Genomic DNA, 21,034 nt, shown 5'->3' with positions numbered 1-21,034 from the left:
AAGATCATTTTTTTGAACTGTTAGTCATCAAAATCGTGTTATGGATAAGCCTTAATAAAATTTTAATTGAAATTATATATCTAAAAGTTCCATTTTACCAGTAAATTTATGGTAAATCAGAAGAAAACGTATTATAAGCAGCGAGTAAACAAAACTGGTTTTATATCACTATATTATTATAATATGAAACAGATAAACGGTTTATTTTTTAACATTATCATTCACAGAAACGATAAAGACATGCTGTAACAATTTGTTCCGTTTAATTCAGTTACGCACAAAAGTTATGATTAATAACTGTGGTTGCTTTTTGTTCCTCAGAATTAAAATTAAATTCAATGCGAATGAAATGTTCTTTGTTTGTCGATCAAACATATAGTTTATGACATGTGTTCCATTTGTTAAACGTGAAATATGTTTCTTACAATAAAAACGACTTGGACAGATTAAATTAAACGATTAAAAAAATAAAAACAAAAATGATTCAGAAAATTTAATGTAAATGTGCGAAGTCTATACATGTGTTCAACAACATCATATGTTAAAATGCATACGTAAAACAATAATGAATGAATATTGTTCATTGTATTATAACATTATAATTGTTTTAATTTATAATCATAGTGAGATAAACGTGGAAATAACAAGTTTTTAACACCTTAGGTTAATTCAATTTTTAGTTGGCTGATTATAAATTAAAGTAATGATTTTCTGTCAGACTTTATCGAATAAAATGTCAACTGCACTCTTTACGTAAAGGTTTTTGTCGTTTTTCTTTAATTTCGTAAGAGTGTTTGTTCAATTTTAAAAGTGAATTTCGAGAGTACTCATTGCAGAACTTATTGTTGTAAAAGTAATTCAAATATTTCCTTATTATGACGTTTTCCTAATTATTTTTATTAATTTATGACTAGTAACTAAAATTATCTGGGTACTTTTCATAATTTTGTATATGTTTTATATAACCGTTAAATTTCATTACCAATTTTATTTGGTTTTATTTTTTGTGACTTTACCTCTTTAATTGTGTATAGTACAATATAAATCTAAAAATTTTAAATTTAATAGGGTCATTTTAACAAAAGAACACGAAGTGAATTTTGTGTATTAATCATTTTAAACTCGAATAGCCTTAGCTTCCTAAATGCGTTCGTAACACGAAAGTGGTACAAGCATTATCGGAATAGTTGTCCAACGCATCATTCGCCTCTAATTGACGATTATTATCTCCACTTGACATTTGCCGTCGACATTAATTAGATCTGTAACATATGTCCCGAAACATACCCAGTTTCTTCGACGAAGAACACTCCGGGAAAATTGTTCACAACTGTGCATAGTTCACACGACTTTTCGCATTGTCTAGCATAGAAGATATTATTGCTTCGTTTTAAAGTTCAACCGAGAACGTTGGTGTATGAATGAATCATGCTGATGTGGGAAATTACAGTTTTGTGCACGGTTGAAACTTTAATCGTCACCTGCGAGGCGAGATAAATACACGTTTTTACTATATTTGTTCAAAAAAAAGAAACATTTCGTAATTATATTCCTTGCTTTTATTTGAATAAATAATTATCAATTTGTTTTTAAATTTTATTATAGTGGAAATCTTAAAATCATAAAATATTTAATCATTTTCGTGATATTTTCTGAGTAATTTAATTGTTATTGAAATTTTACGTGTATAATAAAGTAATAATTTATTGTTCTTGTGTTAAACACTTGTGTTTATTTTGAAATCATAATTTGCCAAACTTATTTGAACCTCAACCTAATTATAACGTTTAACTTATGTTATAGCATATATATTGAAATTAATAAATATTTAATGAATACGCAAGGTTATATAAAATTGCTGACAATGTGACTTTACATTTATTACTTGTACTGCGGAAGATCATTTATATTTGTGTCATCCGATGACCTCAATTTTAAGACACCGGAGATTGCGCCAAGAGAATGACGGACAACAATACGCATCGAGCTCTCTTAGAATTATTAATAATTGTATAATATTTAGTGATATTATCTTGTAGATAAATGATACAACTCATAGTTTTTAAGGATACATAAAATCACACAAAATAGAAAAGAATATCGCCAAGGTTGGTAGAAAGTATCGACCTTGGATTATTGCTTTTGAAATAAACTAAAAATAGATTGTAGTAAATTACATGTTTCTCTAGTACAGCGTCGTAAGATTTAATTTTTATTCGCATTAATTATATATTTAGGGTATTAAAGCCGGAAACTCGCATGTATCTTTTTTATTTGTTACTTTATTTTAATTATTAAAAACACATGATTAATATCAGATACTGAAATAACATAAAGATATCTGCGGATAATAAGGCCTAAACAAACAAAATTGTATGTAAAATGGTCTAAAATTGCACTTACAAACATTTTAAATATTAAAAAGTTACTGCTCTTTTGCGGACGCCCATTATTTTGCTGTCCATTACTCACATTTGTCCTCACCCACATCTCAAGTCAAAGGTTGTTTGTTGTATTAGCATCAATATTAGCTAATGTAATTGTGTAGAACATTGTTTATAAGGGCTTCAGCTTTGACAATCTAGCCGAGTTAAAAAGTACTATGTTTTCTACAACTTATGCCCACTTCGATTAAAACCACAGAAAAAACATTGACAATTGGAAAAAACACAGTTAATTACAGAGAAACTCCACTGCTGAAAGATCTGCTTAACAAAAGTTATAATGAAAAGATTTATTACGTTAAAAAAGTAGGTCTTATTATACTAGTACTAAGTATAATTTTGTTTTTATTTGTAGTATAACCATTTTTCATTCATATAATAATTGAACTTTAAAACTGATTATCATTAAAATTAATTGATTAATTTCAGTTCAGGTCTCTTTAAGCTAGACCTTATTAGGCACCCTGTACCTTTGTTTCAGATTAGTGACTATTAAAATATCTTTAACAATGTATAATCGAGTAGAGCCATTAGTGATCCTTAGTGTAAATATGTACAGAGGTTTTGATTGTTTATTTTTTATGGCATTATTTTTTAAATTATTCATTATTTAACAAAAAATTAGAATCAATAGAAATATTGAAGAACTAATAATAAAACTGAATAAATAATAACAAAGTTAGTTAATTATTGGGAATAAAATTATAGTTTCCAACTCTATAACAGAGAAAAGCATTGTTAGTGTGATTAAAAAATTATCTTGTTAAAAAATAACAGAACCTTTTCAAATGAAGCCCATTTGTAGTCAAACCGACTTGTGCAACCTTCATAATTCAATGGCCGATTTGGTGGAACGAAACATTTTCCTAGTAAAATTTGTTACAAAACCGCAACGTCTCTTCAGGTAGTTTTCGTTTCGGTTATTAATAGCCTTAACTATTTCTTAAACAATGCGGAATGTAAGTCCGTCGCTGACGCCGTAAGCACAACAAAACATTAATATTTATAATTTGTGTTACAAAATTTGAACATAATCCTTAAAGATTTTGTAAAAACCGTTGCACATGTTACTGTTACGATCCATTTACATTCAATTAAACCGTTTATAATAATACAATTGCATAACAAATACATTTTATTCTGATTATATCGGTCGGAACATTTACGGATGAATTGAAATGATGAAAAACTCATGATTTTCTATTTGGATTCTCGTGGCACGAATCTTATTAAGCTCGATTAATTTTATTGATTATTATGTGTGTTGCAGATTTTACGTCACATACAACCTACTTAATTTTTACCTAATCACAATTAATATTAATGTGTTTAATTAAAGTTAATTAGAAACGACATAAAATTGATTGTTATTTACATTGTTGATGAAAAAATAAATTAGTACCACTTTTGAAGTTAGAATTTTAAATTAACTTATTAATCGTTCTGTTCTTACAGTATTGGTCATAATACTTATACATATAATAATGTTCGAAACCATCATTTTTTATATTATTTTAAAAAATATATATCTGGACAAAATACTTGGAATATTTTATTATTATTTTTTAACAAATTAAAAATTTTATTGTCATGTCATATTAATATTTTCTGTGGTATTCTTTGGCTTTTATACTCCTTCACCACATCTCTTGGGCATGGATTTAATCAATTTATCAATTCGCCTCTCTCCTGTTGAATACCAACCCTCACACAATTTTTCAAATAAATTGGCCTTGTTTTGTATATTAGAACCTCTGATTTTACGTTCAAGAATTTTCAATATGGTTAAGGTCGGGACTTTGTGCCGACCACTTCATTATCTCGACCTTTTCCGTTAAAAAACAATCCAATTTTGAGGTATGTTTTGGATTCTTATTGTGTTATGCCTTATATGCTTTTTTCCAAACAAAAACGGCTCCAAAACCCTCAGGCGTATAAGTAAATGTTTCAAATACATATTTCGCCTTAAATATTAGCTTTTTTTAAAAAAAATCTCTCTCCAATCAAAAAATTTAAATTTTATACAATTTTTGGTGTGCTATACAGAATGGGTAAAATATCTAATCATTTATAGTATACAACATGTCTCATATAATTTAGAAAATTAATCATATTGATATTGCCCCACAAATTTTGAAAAAATATAAAATTAAGTAGTCCGGTACACGGTTTATTAAAAATGTCCGACTACTCTACTCCAGTTGATACTAACAAAATAATCATGAAAGGTAATCAAATCCGGTTGACTCGGTTTTTCCCATACCTAACGGAATCGTTTTATCGCATCCTTAAGTGGTTAAAATCACGTAGATTCGAAGAACGACTAAAATGTTACAGATTTGCAACTGCACTGAAAATAAACAAACGTGTGCATTTTTCAATGGCAATTAACATATCGCATAATCGCATAATCGCATGTTTAGCTATTTAAACAGTGCAATTACTACAAATAGTGTTAGATAATAGATGTTAAAAACTGTACAACGGGTAATGACAGCGTCGTTGCCTTATAAAACGTCAACGGTTTTGTTTATATTAATTAAAGCCGCATGAGGCAATTACAAATTTTTGGAGTCAATGCACCCGAAAAACGTGACTCGAGTACATGAACACGCCATTCGGGTAATTAGACAACGTACAGTTTTACGTTGTTTACCATTGGAATGATTAATCGTTTCAAGGGAGAGTTAATATAAACTACCACAACTGAGATTTACACTTCTCATGGGAGTTTTCGTTTTCTGACACTTAACTGTGTTGTCGATTTAATATTCGATGACGTTGGGTCTATTGTATTTAAAACTTCTCTAAACATTCTGATTAGGGAATCGACCGATAGCATATTTTTCCCACGATCTCCGGTGTTTTCTCTTATCCATCGGCCGATTGCCGATGGCTTCAAAAAACTAAATTCATAAATAAATGATTAGTCATAAATAAACTAGATATAGTTATTCTATTTAAACGTAAATTACTTACTAGACAAATCTTAAATTTCTATTATTTAATTCCTATATAATTATTATTTTATAAATGCCAAAAATATATGAATTAATAAAGAATGACGGTGCTCGTATTCATTCCCAAAATAATACAGTCAAAACCATCAACAAATCTCATTGGGCAATGTTTGTGCCTCCGACACACGATATTAGTCCAAAAACCGGGAGAAACAAATATATTGCGGACCGTGATGTCGCATTTTATTCTGCGATTCGTTAAAGTCGTTTTTTCGACCTAGCTGCTTCCATGTCTGTTAAACTAAGTGCCACAACTGTCAGGAGACTTGGAAAAACTTGTTTACAATTATGTAAGACCCAAAAGAAACCATGGCTTTCTGAGAGCAATGTGATGCCTCGTTTAGAATGGGTCAAAGGTATTTCACTGAAGAAGATTGGGAACATTGTATGGTCTGATGAGCCTAATGTTTAGGAAAGCTTTAATTTACATTTAAATAAAATTTTAAACAATAATATTCATACATTTTTAATTAAACTTTTTTTGTAATTTACATTAGGGTTTAAGAAAATTGTACATTTTAAAAAACTTAAGGTATCTACAGCAACTTATTAATTATATGTTAAAATAATACTTGAATTGGATGCCAGTACTTAGTTATTAGTAGTTATTCTTTAAAAAAAATACATATTTTATATTTTTCAATGGTCAAAATTAAGTCTTTTTACAATGAAACTAAGAAAAATTATAATTCAGTGTTACCAAGACCGAGAAAACAAGAAGAGTTTGCGGCTAAATAAGTCAATCGTTTTCCTTGTTATTAAAAAAAAAAAAAAAAATAGAGAAAATTCAAATGTTAAAAAACAATTAAATTAAAGTCTGGGGAAAATAGCACTTACTAAAATTAGTTCAAGAACTGTGAGGAGATGATTAGTTGATGGAGGTTTGTTTCATTCCAAACCTACAAGAAAAAATTCTCCAAGTCCAATTTTTGACTTGCTTAGGAACAAATTCATTGGAGCACAGAACGATGGAAACGAGTAGTTTTTAATTTTATTCATAAAATAATTATTGTTCTGCTTACGATAAACATCCTACAGGAACACATGGTGGCGACTCAATTATGCTATGGGGAGGCCTCAATTCTTTTGACCTAGGGCCCCCATTAAATTGATCTATTAAACATAAATTTGCTTCCATATATTGAGGGAATGATACTCTTAATAAATGTGTTCCAACATGAAAACGATCTCAAACACAGATCTAAAACAGATCCAAGACAAGAACATGGGACATTACGTTTATAACTAAATACGATATAAAAATTTTACAAATTTAACGAACTCTCCACAGCAATTCAAAAGCTTGAAGGAATATAGATTTGTCGTCTATTCGGAAACTGGTCGAGTCTATGCCATGGAGATGGGCAAATAATTGTAAAACAAAAAGGATATTATCAACTTAATTAACACAGATTTAATTATTAAAAATTCCTTTCAAAATTAAACTTGCTATGTTTATGTTTAGCTCAATTCAGAAAAAATATATGAAACATTTAATAAAATAGGAATCTAATAGTGTTTATAAATACTGTATAAAACAACAACAGTAAATTAATATTATTTAAATAGTTCATATGAAATAAGAGTTATTTCTAAAATATTTAATATTTTAAAAAGTAGCTACAATAATGGCTACTACTGTGTGTAAGGCTCCAAATTGGACTGAAGCATAAAAAAGACTGCATAGCTGCTGATGAAGTATATATATATATATATATATATATATATTGTATATATGTGAAGGATCGATCCATGAATCAGCAAAAGTATATATTGGCAACACAAAACTGGAAAAAGTAATTACAACATGGGGCATGTCACGTATAAACTATCACCATTTAAAATAAAATCAAATAAAGTTGAAAAAATGACCTGCCCTGTCGGCAGATCTCATTCCAATTAAGCATCCATGGTGTCATTTAAAAAGAGGGAACATAAAATGAGAGGTAGTCGTCCTAAAGGAAAATTGTATGCAATAACCATTGACCAGTGTCGTCTGGCGTAAGTAAGAAAAGGCGACAGCAATAAAAGCTGAGGTGGACCCTTCAAAAAATAAAGACAACAATTAAATGCATCTTTAACCTTAAATCAACTTAAAAAACACAAATAATATCTTACAAATATTTATAGGGTGTTTCATAGTGTTGGTCAAGGCTGTACATTGCAAATGGTGTTAACTAACAATACAATCATAAAAGGAATATATTAAAATAAAAGTAAACTGCATATAAGGGAAATGTATAAATTATGCAATATCATACAAGAAACACAAATTACTCATAACAGATTCCACATCATTTACGTCACAAAGGGTTTTTGTGAAAGAGAAATACCAACAAAACTAAAGTTAAGTACGTTTTATAATTATATTGTAAAGAGATATTTATTCATATATTTAAGATTCACAAAATGGTTTTTAAAACTTTCAATTAATAAAAAAGTGGGCAGTAAAATACGTATACGTGTAGTAAATAAGTTTAGTTAATAATAATAAAAATAAAAGTTATTTATATATGTAGATTTTCATGTAGAAAACACGATTTGTTGTTGTACACTTAATGTATGGAATGTATGGAATGATCTAAGTTAATTGCAAAATTATTAAGGTATAATTGAATTTTCTGATCGATTAGTCGTTTAAACTTGCATTTTAGTTCACAGAAGTACTTTTAATCGAGTAAATCCACTAAAATAACAATTTTTCCGATGGCACATGACGAGACCGATGTTGAGATTTTTGGTCGACCGGCGCCTATTTCCATCCCTAATCCTGATTAAAATAGACGTTAACACCTGTGTGTAAAAAAAGTTCTTGTACAGCAGAATCGCAAAACGTCAGTTCTTCATCCGTTCAAAAGACCCCCATCAGATCGGGCTTTAGTTCCGGACCGTTTCTTTTATCGACAGGGATCTCTGACCACGGGGTTGAGATTTAGTTACGGCGTGCTGAAATGTGTTTTCACGCCCGATGGCCACAGTGTGCTTCGTTGGATTTTATGTGAAAAACGCACACGGTCACGGATACCGCTCCTTGTTTACAAATTGCCGTACAACAGGTTCATATCGGCTTATTAAATTGGAAGTATTCGAAAAATAATCTGAAGTCATTGACCATAGAGAAGAGATTGCTAATCTAAGTGCACATGTGAAATTTTATTCTGTACAGAATGATTAACCAAACTGCAGAATTATGGAGATTTCAGAACTATCAAAATCGACGAAAGTGTTCTATTTTAGTATCGACAATTTAATTATAAGTTGCAGCTAAAACTTTGTTTTGACATTGTTGAAGAGTAGAGAAAATCAAACTCTTGACTTGTAACTAAGCAAAAATTAAATTTAAAATCTTAAGTGCTAAAATTTGTTGGAGCCGTAAAACTAACTGATGTTTGTTATATACATAACAAATTGAGACTGAAATCTACTTTTTCTTAAAATTTAAACATTATAATACTAATTGGGATTAAATATTATATACAGTAAAAAATTAATTTGAAAAAAATATATCACTTAATTTTTTGAGACTGACTGAGACAATATCTAAGACACCACGTGATTAAAAATCCTTTTATATTATCTTATAACATTTGCCATCAACTGGCGGAAATAATTCTATTAATATTATCCAACTCTATTATATTTTATTTTTTTATTATAAATTACAATTTTATATATTTCAATTTTAGAAAAATATTATTGCTCTCACTAACTAACTCACATATAATGAATAATTTGGATTTATTTTAACTACTATGACTTTTAACTTAACATGTTTTTAATTAACTAAATCACTGACGGACTAGTTATTTATTAATTTTAGTAGAATTGAGATAAAATCAGTAGAATACTATTATAAATATCATATGAAATAAATTAAATAAGAGTAATAATTACGATTTTATGAAATTTGGTTTAAATATGTATATGTTTTTTAAGACAAAATATAAAAATTTGTAAATTCATTGAATTTGGGGTTAATTTATGGTATAGCACAGTCCATCAAGACAGAGAATCTGTTGACTCACTTGTACAAATATATTATTGCAGCCGAACTCTCATATTCAGACTTTAAGCGAAAATCAACCTTAGGAATTTTAATGTCATTCTGTAGCAGACTATACTTGTTACATTGTACAGGAAAACTTGGAGATTAAACAACACATTCAGAGGAAGTTTGACTGCAAAGAATTAGAGATAAAGATCGTGAAGGCACAATATGATAATTCTCGATTTAAATCTAAGGGGAATTTATTTTAAAATAACATTGAATATATGGTATTTAAAAACCGTACAATTTCTGAAAATTGCAAACAATTGACATATTTGTTGGTTCGCTTTACTTTATTGCAAAAGTGTAAATTACATGGAAATTTAATTATTTATAGAGGGTTGCTGTGTCTGTATTCAGAAGAATAAAGTAAATAATGCCACATTGGTCAAACAAATTTCCTGAAAAGATCTATTTTGTTTGTACGGAGATAGATAAGGAATACGGGCGATAAACAACCTTTCGCTGCCTATAATATATAATTGAATTAAAGCTAAGTACCGTTCATCGTAAAATAACATTGAATACGAGATGAGGAACTGTAACAAACATGTTTGTTATCAATTTTTCATATTTGGAAAACAGTAATTTATTTAGAAATTTAATTGTCTGGGAGGTCTTTCTACCTAAATATGAAAGCATAAAGCACACTAATGGTCAAACAAAACTTCCTAAAGGAGTTCTTTTGTTTGCACAGAGGTAGATAAGAAATGGTGGCGGTAAACAATCTTTAGTTTGCCGATGATGGACATACCAAGAGATAAAGCTAAGCTATATTTATTTTAAAATAAGTTAAGTAGCCACTATCTTAAAATAACTAACTGAATAACTGAATATCTAGTTTTAACAAAGTCAAAATCTTCAGGGAATGGCAAATAATTGCCAATTATTGTCAGTTCCTTATTTATTTATATTTTGAAAAACTAATTTGCTTAAAATTTTAACCATATATGTGATGTTTTCTATCTGGAATCAAAAAAATAATTAAACATTGGATAAACAGAAGAGGTCTTCTGTTCTGGTCCAAAAGAATTTGTTTCATAGTATAATATATAGAAAAGTATATATATGTAAATACATATATTCATAAAAGCAAAATAGATAACTTTCAGGAAATAACATTGTGGCACGAAAAAATAAATGTTGAAGAAAATCAAAGATTGCTTTAGTGATAAATGGAACTCTCGTGACAACTTAATAAAGACAAACTTTGCAATCATAATAAAAACACTAATGGTATGATATATGGCTGAACAAAAAGTGAAAAAAAATAGTACAAATTGAGTAAATCTATAAAAATGAATAAAAATCTATAGTAAATATTGACACTGGTGAAATAAACAACAGAATGTTGGAGAAGGAATGCTGGAGAATAATAAACCTTAGTTGAAAGTATTTTGATTCCATATTATTATATTCCCAAGCTACATAAAACATATTTATCAAAGAATAAGAATTAGGAAACATACATACAAGCACATACATGTGTGTAAAGAGCAAATTACTTAATGCAGCTTATTTGTGAAGAACGATTCACAGGCCAACATTCTTCCGTACAACATGGGAAGCACATCCTGTTTAAGCCGTAATAAAACGATGACGAGACGGGGGACACCTTGATGAAAATTTTCGGTACGACAACTGAAGAACGACGTCCATAAATGCCAGACCGCCGTTTGAAGAAGTGCAATAAAACCGGCTGGCCGAGGCCGGAGCATTGGCGCTAGCAATCTGCTTAATTAACAAAACGGCATACGAGCGACTCGGAATTAACTAGTCCGACGGTTCCGTTCCAATGTTTTGTCTCCCGTCTCTGTCGCCCCGAACAGGAAACAAAGTTTACGGTGGCATGTGACGAGACACCGAGGGGAGCGCGATGGAGTCGTCAACTGGTCTTTATCGGTTCTGCGGTTCGACAGAAGGAAACGATGATGTCGATGCTCTCGACAAACTTTGTGTGTGTTTCACAGTGCGAACGAGACACGCGGGGTCAACACTTCCCGCATCTTTTTTTTTAGTATTTCGTCCTAGCGAAAACGTTAACGACTGTCCGTTTTTCTTCAAGCGTGAAATTGGTAGAAAAGTTTTTTGTAGAATTGTGGCTGTTTTATTACATCTAATTTTTATTTTCTTTATTTTTATTGTTGGAAAAATGTAGGAATTTGTTTATTTAATCTAAAAATATGTTATTAAAGCATTCCATTATCACCTAAAAACATGACATATAAATCAGTAGAAAGTAGATATTAATTAAAAAAAAAAAACATCAATTTCCATTATAATTATAAACGAATTTAATAAATAGCTAATTAAGGAGCACAATGAAAATGTATCTGTTTAATGTTTTAATTATATTTACTATTATATTCGTTGTTCGTAATAATGTTTTTACTTTTATTTAAAGGAAAGTTAGTATGTCCATTAATATGGAACAATGACTACTATAGTATTAGTTATTTATAAATATGACATTTTAATGGTACTAAATTATAAAGACATACAATTAATATATACATACAATTTAATATAAATGTTTGTGCATATTTATTATTTACTTATTAACTTTGTATATTTAAAACATGTTTATTTCCATGGTTTTAACATTCAAATAGTCATAAAAAAGATTTTTAAAAACTTTTTCTGTATATTAGATATCAGTAACTAGAAAATAACCTGTTAAAATCTTCATATTGAAAACTAAAAATGTATCTTTAATCAGATCTAGATTCAAAATACTCATAGGCATTTAAGAATAGTATAATAATATTAATATTTTATTATTAATTTTTATTTTCATATAAAAATATACAAAAAGTAAATGGTGTACAGCAACTATAACAACATTGTAATATTTCGTTATATTTATACTGTTTATTCGAGTAAATACTTATAAGAAATATTAAAATTAAAAATAATGAGTTTTTTTAAAAGTAATCTAAATAGGATTTAGGCCAATATAATTATTTTAAATAAATTAATAAAATTATAATAGTAAAACTATTAATTTTAATTTAATTCAAAAATTAAGTTAAACAACAATTTGAAAAAATATTCTTTGAATTTATTTAAATGGTTATTTGTCTAATCTTAATATTATTCTTTTTGTTCAAAAAGTGGTTTATTATAATGAAAAATTGAAATTAAAAAATTAATCACCAGTAGTGGTCATTATTACACCAACATTTTAAAGTGTTTAATATTTTAGCCATAACTCTTTTATTTAATATGAACATCATTTTTTTATATATTAATTGATCCTCATTATTGGATTTCTACATTTTTAGTAAAAACCATGGTTTTTCTTGTATGTCTGGGATCAAAACATCCACTAAACATCTTCTCATAACCCTTGAACTAAGTTCAGCAGGTCCCACTTCCTCTAGGTTGTCATTAATTTCAGTTGACGCCAAGAATGGATTGTTTCTAACACTCTAATTATACAGCTATCGGTTTTCTTTCTAATTTTTCGAACTCAGACAATTTTTTTTATTACTACCATTTGGCCAGTTTCTCTAAGATTTTTAAAAATACACAAAACGATTGACTTATATAGCCATAAAGTCATCCCTTCTTACTTGTCTTGGTGTTGGTAACGTTGAATTACAATTTTTCTTACGTTTCTCTTCGAACAATAAGAGGACGTACTTTTTTAAAGAATAAAATTAGATCAGTTGCATAGTATTAACAGAAAAAACAATAAACTTTAAGAGTACTGGCATCGAATTCAAGTAATACAGCTCATATGTTATGTTATGTGTTACAAATTATAATGAAACGTAAAAATAGTAATAACTTTTATACTATTTGACAGAATCCATTTTTTTTTCATCATTTTCAATATATAAATGTTTATTTTCTCAACCGTGTAATAATAATTAAATCGTCGGTTTTAAAAATTCAGAAAAATACTAAACTATTTGTTATTTTATTGGTACGTGTTTGAAATATGTTTGGATTAAGTGAATGATATTTACCTTAATTTAAACTAACAACACACATAAGTAGAAGAATAAATAAATTTAAATAAAATTAAACACGCAAAATTCGATTAAACACTTTCCAATTGGCAAAAAATACAAGTGTTTCGTAATGAAATATCAAAGGCAAAACGTAGTTTATTTTTTCAAAGTACCATACCGTAAATAAATCGACGGTGGATTATTTATTGTTTCCTCAACTCGGTTTTTAAGCGATATTTAACGATACTACTATCAACAATATTCAAATATTTACGTTGTAAATTAATGCTGTCCATGTATAAATGTTTCTGACATTAACATTTATTATCTATTATTAATCGCGCCTTATTTTAATGGTTTCGTGACTGATTCCAGTAAATTATAATTTTAATTTTAAATGATTAACGGTAGTTTACAGATGTTGAAGGAGAATTCGAGAATGTTAATGTTTTTTTAGAGTTAGCCCCCGTTTTTACTGTTAACTGTAGTAGAATCAAATGCATCGACAAAGAAAGAAGAAGAATTTGGTAATCTAATTTGCCAACCAGTAACAATTGAAAAAAATGAGAAATTGACATATATAAAAAGTCAAATTTTTATTATTTAGTTCTAGTTAGAGCACAAAGTAAGGAAAATGTGCGAAATGTTATATAAGTTACTGTAGAATTGTCATATTTTTCCGAGGTACTAGATAAATGTTTTATGAAAGAACTGTCCATACAATCAAGTAAAGAAAACATTGGTTTGTGGAAAAAGTAGATGAAAAAAATTATATATTTTATTACTCATAACTACCATAGTTATGTAGTCATATAACGGCTTAAAATGTTCGTCTAATTTTTCTTACAATTAAAAAAATAGAGTAGAATACAATAAAAATTACTGTTACAGCCCAATAGGCGCGACCATGTGCTTCAAGTATAAAAAATATGGTTTTCTGGTGACATTTCAAAAACGGGAACTAACTTAAAAATATACATATGGTTCCGTCCCTAATTGCAAATAACTTTTATAAACTTTGACATTAAAGATCAAATTTTGTTTTGTTTCAGACGCCCAAAACAATCCGAAGACTGCCAAAAAAGCTTTAATCCAATTCGCCAAATGGCATCGATCAAATAGCCAGCTCGGAACAAACCAAAAAATCCAAAAAAGATAAAAAAAAAATGGGTTCAAAATCCCGAAAACCCGACGACACGTCGAGACGCGACGCGAACATATGGAGCGTGCTGATCACCGTCGCGGTCCTCGTTGTCACGTTCGCGATCAGCGATGCGGACGGCAACTTCGCGAACAGCATCCACAAGATCACCGAGAACTTGGACAAGGCCCTGGTTGATATACTGGGGGATGGCGACATCACATACACCGACATCAACGACCGCATCCCCTACGTGAACTACACCAGGGTGGAGTTCGATGCGGTCGGGATGACCGGCTTCTACAATGTGACCCAGTTCGTGATTGATCTTGTGGTCAGCGAAGTTGATTTGTCTGGTAAGTAATTTATATTACTGTAGATGATTGTTAATGGTAATTGAAACGTTTATCCGGATGATATTTCGTTTCAAAGTACTTTGCAGAAGCGTCAGTCCTTAATTTCTTAAAATTCTAAATAAATTATAAACGATTTTGACTATTGAAATGTTGGATATCCTGTCGGTTAAGTAATACTTTCATTTATTCAAGGACTGATATGTATGATAATAAATTCGTGTTTATTTTGTTAATTTTAAAAGTTCACTTGCTGGTTTATAATTAGATTGTGTTAAAATTAGTAAATACTCAACTTATCTTATTGTAATAAGCAAAAATAAACTATATAGTTATGTAATGAAAAAAAATTATTATTAAACTACGTTTTACATTTATGGTTTCTGTGTATTTCTAACAAATGCCTTTTACTTTTTTAATCATATTTTAGTGAAATTTCCTTTGTTTTAATAAAAAATTTTATTACAAATTATTTTTTATAATTTGAAATTGTTTTTTATATAACTTTTTGAAGAAAATTCTTAATTTTTAGATATTAGTCAGAGAAATAACACACATTATTATCTTAACGTTAATTATAATATTTTATATTTTACTTAAAATAATTAAACTACATTTTTTCTTTCATTATTTATTTATAATCTACATTAAAATAATTTCTAATTAAATTAAATCTGTGGCTGGTCATAGAAATAGTACACTTTTGAAAAAAGTATATTTGTTAAATAATTTGTAAATAATTTTACACAAAATTGTTAATATTTTCTTTTGCTTTTATTAATTATAACCACCTATAAACAAACGGTGAGGTAAAGGTTCAATGATACGTCGGCAGTAGTAGTCTGAACTTAAATTTCTCAACTCTTCGATTGTTTTTTGAAGTTTTAATCGGGATTACATGTCCTTCCGCAAGTTTTCAATAGTTTTTTAGATCCGGACTTTACGCTGGCCAATCGAGAATCTCAACATTTCTATCTTTTAACCACCTTTAACAACTCTGGATACATGCTTCGTATCATTATCACGCATAAAAGTTCATATAACTGGAAAATTATTGTAGATAAATGATTCCATTACATCTCTCATGACGTCTCTATATTCGACACGGTTCATTTTACTTATAATTTTTTGAAGTGGCCCAAGGAAAGAATCGCCAGTCTAAATTTTTTTTTCCAAAGTGTTTCAAAAATTTTGTATTGTGTTATGTATCTGGGATCCGAATTTTTATGATGATTCTCTTCAAAGTACTCTTCGCCAAAATTCTGGAGGAAAATTAATACATTTTTGTGTAAACTTTTAGTTTTGTTATTTTGAATATTTTTTTTTTCATACTGAAATATATCCTTGCAAGTTTTGTTCATTCAGTCGACGTCTGATTGTTCTACTAGACACTGATATTGTATGACCCAATTAATTTATTTCTTCTTTACTTAGAGGACAAGAAATATGTCTTTACTGGTTTTTCCAATTTGTCTGTCAATAAAAGTTGTTTCTTTGTTAGGACATTTTCTTATCATATTTTCAATTGAGTGAGTTGTTTGTTAATAAGCATTGTAAACCATTTTACTGAAGCATCATAAGTTTTCAGCGATATCAACAATGTGATGTTGACGTTTCATGTTAATTATTATTTTCCTTTCCGTGAAGAGCAATATTTCTTTCTCCTCACTGAAAGTGAATTTATTTAATAAAATAATATAAATACTACTAAGAATAAATTCTAAATATCAAGAGTATTGTTAAATACATACAGTGACTGGACAAATTTTGAATTAATTCCTTTTATAAAATGTCTTGCAAAATGTTTGATTTTAAATTTTGTGATATTTCTCTGACCACCACTGCATATTTAAACATTTTTTAAACGTTTAATTTTTATATCAAATTTTATAAACAGTTTAAATACATATTTGTTCAATTTTCTATGAATTCTTTAATAAACTTTATTTAATATTTATTTTTTTAATTTTACCTGTACATTAAAAGTTGTATTTCAAATAATTTTCTATTGAAAAATTATTTTTTAAAATTTAATTTATATATGATGTCTTGTTCTAAGCAAGATTAACCATTTTAATGTAACATTTAAAACAATTATTAAAATTAATATTTTACCATATTGAGAATTTCATTATAAAATTTTATATTTTTATATAATAAATTGTGAGCATTGTTCTTCTCTTTGCCTCTAATGGTAGCTAAATAATTGTATAGATTTCTTGTCAAGATTGGAAACTTTTACAAAATTGATGGCTCTAATTTTGCCAATCTTGTTAAGCTAAAAGGAACTGCAAGGAAAATCATTAACAATTAGAACACATATAATTAAAGAGGAACTCTAGTAATGAAAGATCTGTTAAAAATAAGAAAACACCAACCACAAAGAAAAGAGATCAACTCCACCTCCATAAATAACAGTGGTACTTAAAAAACAGGCGTTAAATACAACACATGGTATTACGAAGCATGCATCGTTTTGTCATAGGAGATCCTAATGATATTCGGTGTCTTGATGCTATTGAACTAAAAACTTATGATTTTAAAGAATTTTAAATTAACTTGGTACATTTGTATGATTTTTGAATTCAACTACCCATTATTTGATTATTTTATTATGTTGAAAACGTAGTTCTTATTATCTGTAATCTTGTTTTTTCTTATGGCATTTTCTATATATATTTTATAATATAATTGAACTTTAAGATTGATATGAATTGGATATTTCTCATTTTATTTCAAATCTCTAGATTGGCTTTAGTACCCACTAGTAACTTACTTCCATTTTGAAGGAAGTGAGGTTGTATGAATTATAAATAAAAAGTTACAGGAATCTTTTCAACTTAAATGTTAAAACTATATTAAAGCTTAATGAATGTGAACATTTAATATCATAAACACAGTAAATATTATAAAATAATGTTACACATTATTTTAAAAGTTATAAAAATGTACGTATATTATAGTATCTACTATTGAAGTATATGTAAAATCGAATAGTTTTTATTTAAATTTCGTTAACAAACGTCCACATCCAAAAAATTTCAAAACATGTACGTGTGGGACGCAATCAAGGTTTCAATTTCCACCATTTACGACTTTCAAATTGTCTTTTATGGTGATGTTCCATTTGAAATGGCAATATTATACACAGTCCAATTGAGTGAACGAACAAAGAAATGTATGCATTGTACAGTTTCCGCGTTAAAAACAACGACCACAAACGGTGATTCATGCAATACGCAAAACTAAATTGAAAATGGAGGAAAAAACGACGGAACCACCGTGTCCGACGTAAATAACTGGTTATTTGGACTCAACCAAGTCGTTCGTGTCCGTTCCCGTTATTTATTCCGAATTCATTATGACTTCTGCTATTACGTGGCCGATTAGTGATAGTTAATTGAATGCACTAATTGATTACTAAGCGATTAGATACAGGAAAATTGTAAATATTGAACTACCTCATTTGTCTGCAAACTGAGTTTTATTGTTATATATTATTATAATTTATTTAACTAATTATTTAAGCTTGCAATTTTTATTATCTCTGGTATTTTTCATTTCAGGTAATGTTTGATTATGATAAGAAAAACTAATATTTAAATAAATAATATAACCGCTTAATGTCTAAATTTGTTAACTTATTCAATCAGAAATAATTTTTAACTTGGTAACATGTAATTTTTACATATTTTAAGATAATGAAAATATAAATAAAGTAGAAATGTTGCATATAAATAAATCTATGACAGAATTAAAAATCAAAATTTTATAATTAATTATAATTAAATTGTCTCCTAATTGAATGTATGAATGCGTTATGTCATTAATAGAACTTTTTGCTGATGTTTTTAATTATCCATGTGTCTATGGCGAATGGTTAATATACAGGATCTACAAGACAAAGGTTTTTGATGAATTTGTATAATTTTTTAATACTTCATTTATATTTAAATATCTATATGTACAAGGAGTCTTTGATAGGTATGTGCAGAATTCTACCACAAATTCTGGGGGTGTAAAATTCACACATACATGGTCTAATGCTAAAAATTTATTTTAATTACTTCTTATGGGGTATTATAAAATCAATGATTTACTCCACATCCATAAATAACTAAAAGGAATTATGGAGACCTATTCCAAACTTAATTAACATTTAAAAACAAAATGTAGAAATGACACAAAGTGTTATTACATAATAATAAAAAAAAAAATAATTTTTATTTTATTGCGTGTCAATATGAAATTTGTTAACATATCTGACTTTTTCACCCTAAAAAAGCTCTATATACTAAATTTTATGACGTTGAGACGTTTTTATAAATAAAAAATAAAGAAAATTATTAGGTCTGATGCCCTGCATCTTTGTAATTATCAACTTGTAATATAAGGTTATTTCCACATTGAGGATTGATGGTAAAATTCTGTATAGACCTCTCAAGGACTCCTTGTATGAATTAGGTATAGTTATCGAGTTGTCGAACTTCGACTAGTTCTTTCAAATGTATTTGGTAGATTTAACATAATTTCCTATGGAATATAGTTCATAAACAATGAAAGTTTTAAATATCTCGAAATTTATCAGAAACATCGTTATATCTTTATTAAAGACAAATTTGTCTTGGAATTTAGATGGCAAATTTAATTGTAGTGTCCACTTGAATTAATAAGAATGTACAATTTTTTCGAAATATTAAATAGATACTTTTTTAAAGACTTATCCAAAAAGTGTCTATAGAAGGAAAATAAATAAATGGGTTTTTAGATTTCTTCAAAATTTGTTAAAATTCTGATTTCGTAGAACATCAGAAACGGCTTTGTTTTCGACCCTCAATATTTTATTAATTGAAGTTTGGACACTGGCTTTTCCCTAGTTGATTTGAAAGTATACAAAAATCAAAGACAACCAATTTAGGACACTCCGTATATCTTTTGAGCAATTACTCATTAAAATCAAATTGTAAAATAAAACTTTGCGGGGGTGTTTCCTTCTTAAAATGCCCACAGTGTTTCTACATTTAATTTTCGTAACTTACGATCCGGAATGTAAGAATCATCTAATTATTAATTTAATTAATAATTAATCACAAATTTGTTTACATACTATACACCTAGATAAAATTCTTGTTTGTTTGATAATAAATTCTAACTGGAATGTTTACTAGTCAAGTTACTTCCAGTTCTTAATTACTGTTTCTCTCATTCCTTTATGCATACCAATTTTGAATGAGTAATTCTAATATGCCATGAAGAACTTAATCTTATCTTTAGAAATATGCCTAATTACATATGCAAATAGTTGTAATTGAAATAAATTATTATGTTGTACTAATAGGGAAATAATTGAAATTTAATTAGTGAATTCTCTGCATGACCCTATATAGTATTTGATCACCATAGTATTGTATAACATTAATGAAATTGTTTATCCAATTACACGGATAACGACACAAACCGAATTCAACTTTCAATGACACTTTCTTTATAACATTTCGACCTTCGATGCATAATACGCATTCGATTCTAGTGCAAATTAATTTTTAACGTGGGATTTAAATAACAATCGTGGAACACTTTGCGTTATTAAAATATTAAATATTCACAAAAGTTTTCTCATATTTAAAATAAAACTGAGTGATTATCTGAAAATTAGAGTCTCTTTGTTCTTCTAACAGGTGAACGGTTTCGAAATTGATTTGTTTATTAGCAAACTGGGCAAGTTGTGCGTGCGGAGTGACCTAACATTTTGCACCGATTAGATTTATTTAATCGGAACTGTGGGAAACGATTTCAATTTTATTACACGCACATTTTCTATTTTTGTTCAGATAACAGCTCTCTTTAGTCGTCAATACCGATCGAACTAACTGTTTAAATTGTTGTTTTGATTACTGCTACATTTATAAATACAGTTAAATTTAATAATTGATTACAAAAATGATTTTGAGTTTCAGACATTTTTTAATGAGAAATTTAAAATAATACGTGCTAATAAAAGTCTTAAGTGTTTGTGTAAAGGTCTTTCTAATATTCATTCAATTTAAAAATATTTATTACTTGTTCTGA

At 28.2% G+C, this 21,034-nt stretch overlaps 1 protein-coding gene across 6 annotated transcripts in view; it reads left to right on the top strand.

Annotated features, from left to right (window-relative positions):
- LOC109608444 (prominin-like protein) overlaps nt 1-21,034 on the top strand; it is a 40,336-nt gene that overhangs the window by 2,367 nt on the left and 16,935 nt on the right. For 5 of the 6 annotated variants that reach the window (XM_020024882.2, XM_020024881.2, XM_020024879.2 and 2 more), the window contains exon 2: nt 14,524-14,968. In XM_020024882.2, coding sequence (XP_019880441.1) covers nt 14,638-14,968 — 331 coding nt within the window. In that variant the 5' untranslated portion in view covers nt 14,524-14,637. Of the gene's footprint in view, nt 1-14,072; nt 14,156-14,523; nt 14,969-21,034 lie in introns of those variants that run through there. The other variant, XM_049961830.1, reaches the window with a different exon arrangement.

Source organism: Aethina tumida, chromosome 1 (assembly GCF_024364675.1).
Source record: "Aethina tumida isolate Nest 87 chromosome 1, icAetTumi1.1, whole genome shotgun sequence".
NCBI classification, from domain to species: domain Eukaryota; kingdom Metazoa; phylum Arthropoda; class Insecta; order Coleoptera; family Nitidulidae; genus Aethina; species Aethina tumida.
The sequence above is the reverse complement of the archived record's forward strand: the minus strand, read 5'-3'. Positions and strand labels throughout refer to the sequence as shown.